At 50.3% G+C, this 8,877-nt stretch overlaps 2 protein-coding genes across 3 annotated transcripts in view; one reads left to right on the forward strand and one right to left on the reverse strand.

The window, feature by feature from the left end:
• Window positions 1–3,690, forward strand: part of LOC117975160 (proline-rich protein HaeIII subfamily 1-like) — a 6,533-nt gene extending 2,843 nt beyond the window's left edge. The window contains exons 1-2 of the mRNA XM_034934218.3: window positions 1–703; window positions 972–3,690. The exon at window positions 1–703 is cut by the window's left edge and continues 2,843 nt beyond it. Coding sequence (XP_034790109.3) covers window positions 266–703; window positions 972–1,037 — 504 coding nt within the window. The 5' untranslated portion in view covers window positions 1–265 and the 3' untranslated portion in view covers window positions 1,038–3,690. The remainder of the gene's footprint in view (window positions 704–971) is intronic.
• The window catches only part of LMO4 (LIM domain only 4), a 16,701-nt gene extending 9,675 nt beyond the window's left edge, over window positions 1–7,026 (reverse strand). Inside the window, exons 1-2 of one of the 2 annotated variants that reach the window (XM_003805309.4) lie at window positions 6,699–6,888; window positions 3,696–3,934 (exon numbers count right to left, since the gene is read on the reverse strand). In XM_003805309.4, coding sequence (XP_003805357.1) covers window positions 3,696–3,931 — 236 coding nt within the window. In that variant the 5' untranslated portion in view covers window positions 3,932–3,934; window positions 6,699–6,888. Of the gene's footprint in view, window positions 1–3,695; window positions 3,935–6,698 lie in introns of both variants that reach the window. The other variant, XM_063600011.1, reaches the window with a different exon arrangement.
• Between the last annotated feature and the right edge of the window lie 1,851 nt (window positions 7,027–8,877).

Below are 8,877 nucleotides of genomic sequence, written 5' to 3' on the forward strand. Positions count from 1 at the left end.
TCAAGATAAACGTTCCCCCTAAATTGCATGCGATTTAATTAATTTTTGAGATCCTGTTTTTTTTTTTTTTTTTCTAGCTAATAGTTCACATGCTCCTGTGCTGTCATTGTGCTTGAGTGGGCAGACTTCAAAGTGATATTAAATAACCAACTATTAGATTTACCTAGCACGTCCTATTGGAAAAGTGCCATTTAATTACCTAGCCTGTTCAATTAAAGGGACAGCATTCTCTGAATATAGCAGCTTGCTGTTGATTACCAGGGAAATGAACTCGCTGTCTGGCGGCGCCTCCATTCCTAACGCCACCCCCTCCCCAAACACACCCTCCACCACCAACTACCAATTCTCCCCACCCTCGCCCCAGGCCCCCCCACCCCCGGCCGCGCCGGGCTCACTGCGGCTGCGGGCGCCACGTGAACCGCCCGAGTGGAGCCCGGGGAAAGAAAGCGCGACCCGCTCGCCCGGCTCCCGCCCTGCGCTCGCCCCCTCGTGGGCCCGAGACCGCCCGCCGGCTGGGCGCTCTGGCTGCGGCCTCGGGCGGCGCCGGCCCGGGTGCTGGCCGCCTAGGGAGCGAGGGCCAGCCGACGACCGCCACCCTGGCTTCCGGCGCGTTTCCTCGCCCTCCCCGGACCTGGAGCCCCACCCGGCGGTCTCCGAACTTCCTCCTCTCGCTGCACTTTCCGCGCCAGTCTTCGGGCCCGAGGTGGGGGTGGAGGAAAGAGGGTTCGAGGAAGAGAAACGGAGTTTCCGAAGCTACTTGGGGCGCTTGGGTGGAGCTGAGGGGTCGGGAGCCGGGGGTGGGGGAAGGGGCAGTCCCAAGATTCCCCTATTTTTGTAAGATGGGGGGGCCAGGCAGGCGTTGGTCCCTTTAAGATCCACCCTCCCCCTCCGCTCTACAACCCCCCCTTCATTCTTTCCCTCCCTCTCTTAGAGGCCAATTTTGTTAATTAAATGTTTTGTTTGCGACGCAGCTCTCATTCATTGCGGACACGTCATTCGGAGCAGATCTAAGCCAGAGACCAGATCTCATTAGATAAAGCCCATCAGAACTAAGAAAATGGAGGAGCCACTAATTAAAGCTTTTAATTGTGCGGATTCGCTGCAGCAAGGCAGCCGCTTTATCTGAAATCTTGGAGGGAGAGGAGGCAGAAGCCCAGCTCTGCCCATCGACACTTGGCCGCGGAGGGGGAGGGGACTGGTGAAAGCGCCCCCTCATCTTGCAGCCCCCTCCCCCGCGCTCAGGCCGGCCTTTCCCAGCTCTCCCGCAGCTTTTTAGCAAGACCTTGGTTGTTTTCAAAAAACCACAACCTCAAAGTCAAGACAGTTTAAAAGCCCCTCAGTAAATCGCTATGTGGTCTCAGTCGGACCAAGGGGTCCCCTTCACCTGGCGGCGGGCAAGCAGATTACTCCACTCTTCTGCAGCGGTCCCTGCGGCATTGAAAGCTCCTCCAACAAGTGGACTTGAGGGACATTGGAGAGGGGGTAGCTGAGAGGAACAGCAACGTCTGCACCTTCCCACCCTTTGGACATCTTGATGGGCTGAGAGAGGAACACTGAAGGAAGACTTCAGTAATCTCTTAAATTGGAGGGGAAGGGGCGCTCAGCTGCTGGTGAGCCCTGAGCTAAGTGTGAGGCCATCAATTTCGTACTGAGCTAGAACTCATCTCTCCTAGAAAGATCTAAGGTCCTCGGGGTAGCATGTAGTTCAAGAGCGAGCCTGGCTCCAGTTTCCAGATTCAGAGGGAAAAAAGGAAGTAAGAACGTAGATGCCATTAATTAAGGCTCAGGGCTGGGCACACATCCTCCATTGCTCCATTAGGGCACAGGAAAACACCAAAAGGCCATTTACATTTGGCCCCAAGAATAGAGAAAAGAATGGACACAATTCCCAGGAAGCCACTTGCCTAAACTTGTCCTGGGGGAATACAAGCGGACCCATCTTCTTTTTAATTAGTTGTAATCAGAAGCGAGGGGTTTTTTTGTTTCGTTTTTTTTTTTTTTGAAGGCACTCGGAGAAGAGATGAATCTGTACCATTCACGGAATCTTAACAGCACTGTCAATTTTTCCACTTCAAACCACACTCCTTTCTTACCACAGTTTTGCTTTCTATTTAATTACAGCACTGTCAAAGCTCATGGCATTACTTGGAATGAGGACCAGAAAGCATTACACCCATGTTCCCGCTGATTTTCCAACATTTACTTCTAAAAGAACACTTAGTGAAATTAATGCTGCCATCTTAATTTAAAAATAAAAGCCCTCTCCCTTCCTGTATTTCTTTTACTTGGACTGATTGAGGATGCCAGCAGAATCGACACAGGTTGCATTATCAAAATAACTAAATGTCATTTTACTCCATCATCTTACACTAATGATATCACTGGGGTAAACATATCCACACTCAGCTCAGAACTGCACTGGGATCTTTTGCAATGTTAGTCGCAGGGTAAGGCGAATCACAATGGAGCTAAACTTTGAACAAAATATTTCATCCACTGATTTACCCACACTGAAGAAAGAAAAAAATTTTCTACTAATCACTTTAAAGAAAAAGGTTTAGGACAAATTTACATAGGATGAAATTCTTCTTAAAAGTGTGCGGTTTTCTAGTATCAACTGTGTGCGTGTGGGTTTTTTTTTTAATTACTGGATGTTGAAACAGAACACCTCCTAGAAGCATTCATGTGCATCAGTCTATCAAACCATTTACTCAAATTAAATGTGTAATCCTTCAAATGCCTCCTTTCAAATTAATGAGTTTAAGTAGCTTGAGTTCACCTGAAAAGATCCTATAGGCACCTGACCTCCTGAATTCTTTCCATTAATTGCACTGCAACTTGTTGGAAAAGACTGCTTACATGGACATATGAATGTTCCTATACATTGCTTTAAAATGCAAGATTAGTATAATTCTATAGCCTTTTTCTAAATCTCTTTTGGGGATCAAGGGCAGTGATACAAACGACAACAAAAAACCCAAAACCTGAACATGCTTCAATTGAAAAAAACTGCAAATTCTACATCGCAAACCACACACTAACTGAATTATTACAAGCCTCCGAGTAACAGTATGAAGAGAAACATTACCACCAGGTTTTATTTCTTGGGGCTTTTTTTTTCTCTATAAGAAGAATTACAAGTCTTTAAACTGATGGATAATTAGCATTTTTCTCAAGGAGCACAAAGAACGAATCACAGCCTTCCACTCAAAAAAGTTTCAAGATGCTTATGTAAATATCGTTAATAAGCCATCGCCATAGACAAATCATTTCTCACTAACTACATTTGTATTTTTAAGTCAACCTTTGTTTCTGGGTTCCTCTGTGAGTTCCTACCTTGTTTTAAGAATGCAGCTTAACTCCCGCTTGGGATGTTTGCTTTTAGCCTGAAGTCCAGTAGAGGCTGACCACTTACTTAAACTCTGGGACCAGAGGGTGCTCAACCTTTGCACATCTAATGACCCAGTCCCACCAGATGGTCTTTACTTAGTATGGCATTTGCCATCAATTTGCCATCAGATATTGGAAGACTAACACATGCTTCCTGAACCCCTTAAATTCCTCCAACTAGAAGATTTTTGAGGTGAAGGCTGCATACTCCCCATAGACGCCTACTCCTTTCCTCACAACCCTGTTAACCTTTGGCCTTGCCATTGCTCTTCCCCCCATCTCCAGGAAAGACAGCAAAGTCTTACCTAATGTAGTCATTTCTGCAAAGGATCATGCCACTTTTGGTGTAACAGGACGTGCCGATGTCGCCTAGCTGCGCCTGGCAGCAGGAGCACTTGAGGCACCGGCTGTGCCAATAGCTGTCCATGGCATAGAGCAGAAAGCGGTCCGCAATCTTGCCCCCGCAGCCTGCGCACCGCTTCCAGGAGAGGGAGCCAGCCGTCACCGGGGGCGGCTGCGAGCTGCTGCCCGGATTCACCATGGTCTGCAGAGGGCGGGAAGGGGACAGGGAGAGAAAGACAAAACAGGGGCGATGCAAAAGTTAGTAATCGCCGGAGAGAGAGCAAGCCCATTCCCCTCCTCCCCGCGGAGCTGCTGGAAGGAAACAGCAGGGCAAGGGCGGGAAGGAGGCTGAGGGGGAGAGGGAAGAAGGGAGGCTCGCCGGCAGCAGCCGCCTGTTTACTTTTCTCAAGCTTTGTTCTGGGGCCACGAGCTCCTCTCAACTTTCCTGCGCTTGCCGCCGCTGACAATTTCAGCTCCGGTACTGTCAAAACTCCGAGACCAGGCTCCGCTGCGCGCTCCACCCCTCGCGGCACCTCCTCCCAGCCCCCGCCTCCGCCCACTGCCCCCCTCCTCCCCTCCTCCGCCGCCCGCCTCCAGCAAATGAGGGTCAAACCCACCCACCGCCGCGCCCGGCCCCTCCCCAGCCCCCGCCGGGCCCCGGGACAGAGCCGAGAGGAGTGGGGAGGCGGCGGCCCCGCCGGAGCCTCGTTCCCTCCCGGGTTCTGCCCCGGGAAGTGCAGCTGCAGTTCACAAGTTGGAAATAGTTCGGTTTTCCGAAAGGGAACGAGGGAGGGACCGGCAGACGGGAGACGGAGAGCGTGGTGATGGGAGGGAAGGCAAGGTGACGGGAGGGGTGGGTGCAGTGTGTAAAGTTGCGAAACTGGTTTTTCGTATTTTAAGCAGCACCTTTCACATGCCATTGTGGTGACCGCCATCTCCCATTATTGTTCCAAATCTCATTTCATTTTGAAGATCAATGAGTGTTTTCTCTGGGTTTTCAGGACACAGGCAAGAATAATAGATCATTGAACTTTAGGATGCCTGTTAACTTCCTATACAAACACTCTCCACTTTGGTCTCACTAATCTGCCCTTGATCAGCAATTTAAATGCTAAAGCTTTGTTCCTCCAAAGGGCGGGGGGGGGGGGGGCGGCGTTACAGATAATGTGCGAGAAGGCACCATTAAGGGATGCACAAGTTAAATTCGAGCCCGTCCTGCTGTCACCAAAAACTGCTTTAAAAAAGAATTCCCCACTCTAATGAATGCCACAAGAGATGCAACTGGGATATAATATAGGAATCAATTTATAAAGCTTAGCCTAAACCGATTAATTTGTTGCCTTCAATCCCGAGTCCAATAAAGTCCTAGTGTTCCTCTAGTCACTTATTCTGTAAAAAGATCAAGTTATTTACTGCCAATTAAGCAGCCTGTTTTGTCTTTGTCCTCTGTAAGCTGAGAGTGTGGGCTCCCCCTGAGGCTCCCGGCTATCTGCTCAAGACATTCAGCTGATACCTCAGAAGAAGGCGAACTTTGCCTGTACCCGGCCCAACTTGGCTGCTGCAAAAAAACGAGGAAGGAACGAAACAAGGACTCGGGTTCCTTAAATAGGCCGATTTTAAACACATTTCCTCCGAAAGAGTCCCGGAACGTGTGTCCAGTGACCGCACAATAAACCAGAATAAGAACTGCACCAATTAAGCTGTAACAAAACCCTGAGACTTTGGAAACAGGACCACTCTAAAACCCATTAGCATTGCATTTATCCGAATGCATCATACCTTTATGTAAATTGATTTATCTGATGCATTTACTCGAGGAATTGCTTTTTGTTACAATTTCAGCCCTAACCCAAATGAATCTGCATTTCCTGCCCTAGGTCTTTAAACTGTTTCCCCCAACGTTTTAATCGCTCCGAATTCCTTTTTAAAAGGAGAGAGAGGGAGGAGATTCCAAGCTCTTCCCCGCCCCCATCTTTAGTGAGAGGTAAATATATATGTTTTTTTTTTTTTTGAAAAGGAAACATTACACTGAGAAAAGCATCCAGTAACCCCATTAGCTAAAGCTCTTAAGGACAAGCAATACCTTAATGCTGATTAAATCTAAAAGAGATGAATCAAGAAGACTGACCAGAAACTGACTCCCCTGATAACTAAGGACGGGCCCTCATCAAGTTTCATTTAGAGTTGGAAAAAAAAAGAAAAAAAAGAAAGCTTTTAAGTTAAATAGGCTTATACTCTAGTAATTACATAGCCAAGCAATTTAGGTCCTGGGATAGTCAGTGAAATAGAAAGCAGAACTGGCAGCTAGAGGCAAAATCTGCCCCCCTTTAACAACGTCTCTGGTGTTTTTTAATGGAGACCAAGGGAGGGACAAACGTAACGCTGGCAATTTGTAGTACAAAAATGGATGCTTAATTCATGTCTTGATTTTAATTAGGTGATTCACCGTATTTCTCCTGGATTGGAACAAAAGACTTATAAGCCAAGAAGAATTTTTTTAAAAGAACCAGCAATACCGAATCCTGCTCACTTAGATCCTTCCTGCTACTGTTTCAAAAATAGTGTTTACTAGAAGGGAGGGGGGGTATCGTGACTATCCCCACCCCCACCCCCCCAAACACACTACTTCTCATACTTAAAATCCTCATCTAAGCACCCCTTGCCTTTCCCTTATGAACTAGAAATATCCTCACCCCCTCTACGGTCCCCACCAGCCCCATTTCCAAGAAGAGCCCTTTTGTAAGCAGGAACCGCTACAAAGCTGGCGGCCCGGGGCTGCCCTCCGCGCTAGCTCGCAGGCCGGCCTCGGTAGTTTCAGACTCGCGCTTTATCTAAGCCGACGTATTGTTTACTTGCAATTTGGGACGGTCAGGGGAAGGAAGCCAAAGAAAATAGCCCTGGCCCGAATCGACCCCCTCCCTCCCTCTCCCACCTCCCGGCCCGCAGCTCTCCACCCGCCCCCTTACCTGCTTTTCCCCTATATTGCAATATTGCGAGAGGCGGCGGCGGTGAAATGCGAGCGAAGCCGCTCGGCTTCCAGGGAAGGGGCGCCTGGGCTGGCGGAGCTGGAGGGAGGGAGGGAGTTCTCGCAGAAGCAGGAAAGGGGAGGAGGGGGCTAAGGGCGGCTTTTTTTTTTTTTTTTTTTTTTTAAATCGCGTTGCTCTGGGGCGGGTTGGGGGGCCCCCGCGTAAGTGCCGGGCGGCCGGGAGCAGAAGTGTCAGTCTCAGTCTTCGTCCTTCTCCGCCTCCGGCTGCGCGCGAGCAGCTGCAGGAGCCCTCGGCCCGTGCGGCGCGGCTTCAGGCGCGGCGCAGCGGCAGCAACTGCTGCAATCGCTGCTGCAAGTTTGGCAATGTGGCTTCACTTTGTATATTCCCCCGCCCCCGCCCGCGCTCCTCCCGCTCCTCCTCCTCCGCCGCCGCCTTCCTCCCTCCCGCGCGCTCGCTCGCTTGCTCGCTTGCTCGCTCCGGGATGGCAGCGGCGGCTCGGCTGAGCTCCCTGCACCTCCGGCCGGGAGCAGTCGCAGACACAACAGCCCCGGGAGCGGCGGCGGACGGTGCGGAGGCCGGCAGGCAGGCGCACCCAGGAGTCGGGGGCTGCGGCCGCCCGGGCCCGGCGCGCTGGAGCCTGCGCCGCTGCCGGGGCTGTTGCTGCCCGGCTCGGAGGAGGAGGCGGCGGCGGCGGCGGCGGCGGCGGCGGCGCTGGCCTCTAGCCGGCTCGCTCGCTCCCTCCGCGGCTCTTACACATGTGTTACTGACAGAGCAAAATCCCAACTACTCCCCGGCTCTGCCTCCGACGTCAGCGACCCTCAGCCACTGGGCGGCCGGATTGTTCAGGCGGAATAATAAAACCTGCCAATCCGGGGAAGGACAAAGGGATGACTGAAACGAGACTCGGGGGGCGGGGGAGAGAGCGAGGCGGCAGAGCTGGCCGACAGAGGAGAAGGGAAGGGCCCGAATCAGGTGGGGTGAAGTGACCCGGGCGCCTGGGGCCGGGGACCCGCTTGGGCTGCCCTTCGCGACCCGGGATCCGGAGTCGAGACGCAGGGCGGGGCCTCACCTGCCTTCTCAGCGCACGGGGACCCTGAGGACCCGCGCCCGCTCGCCCCTCGGGGACTGCCATCCCCTCGATCTGAGAGGAGACCCTTAGGAAACTTACCATCTTTCTCAGAAATGGGTCTCTTCCTGTTTGGGAAGATAAGTCCTGCATCTTAGGGCAGTGGACTTCTATCCCCTCACGCACACAGAAGAGGATTTTTGTTGTTGTTTCTTTAATTCACGATATTGGAGATTTATGAACCGTAGTGGAAGCTTAGTTAACAAGGTAGAAACATAAAGGAAATAATAGTTGCTAGCTAAATACTGCCTACTTAGCCTCCCTCATACTCCCATTTTTCCGAGTTTGAAAGTGCCTAGCAGGCATTTCCTGGATCCTTGTCAATTGCTGGTGATGTAGGGAGCACAGTCCTTATTTTCAAAGTTGACGAAAACTTAAGGGAGAAAGCCTTTCCCGACTACCCTCCTCACTGTGGAGGACGAGAGGCGGAAATTCTCACAGCCCCCAAAAGCAATGGAAGTAATTGCAAGATTTGCAATCTCACAGCCTCTAGAGAGTAAGAAATGTCACTTCTAGTATAAATCAAGTTTTGAGGAATGCTTTTAGGGTGCTAGCCTGAGAGTCTTTTTCCAAGGCCGAAGCACAGCCTAGATGCTTGAATACCTAGGCATTCGACTTTATCTACTCTGCCAAGTAGGTTAAATAAATCTCCAGACCGAGGCTAATATTAGGCCTGATTATTGTTAGTAAGTTCCAGAGAGCTTTTTCTGGTGGAAATTATCATGAAAGTGCAAAGCCCTTCTGCTAAGTATCATTAAGTAAAACCAGCCTTGTGGGGCAAGTTTTCATATTGTGTTACACACAGTACTGCTAGATTGAGGAAAGGAACCTGAAGGAGAATCTGGCGAGACAATGCAGATGTTGAACATCTAGGGTTTTAGTGTCTATTTGGGGGATTTCTGTCTTTCAAACCATCAAAATTAATAAGGCTGCATAAGAAAGAATAATTATTGCCCATACAGTCAGGTAGAGGGCATTTTAAATATCAATTCAAATACTCATTTTTTAATTCTAGCACCTTAAAATTAAATG

This window comes from Pan paniscus, chromosome 1 (genome assembly GCF_029289425.2).
Source record: "Pan paniscus chromosome 1, NHGRI_mPanPan1-v2.0_pri, whole genome shotgun sequence".
NCBI lineage: Eukaryota > Metazoa > Chordata > Mammalia > Primates > Hominidae > Pan > Pan paniscus.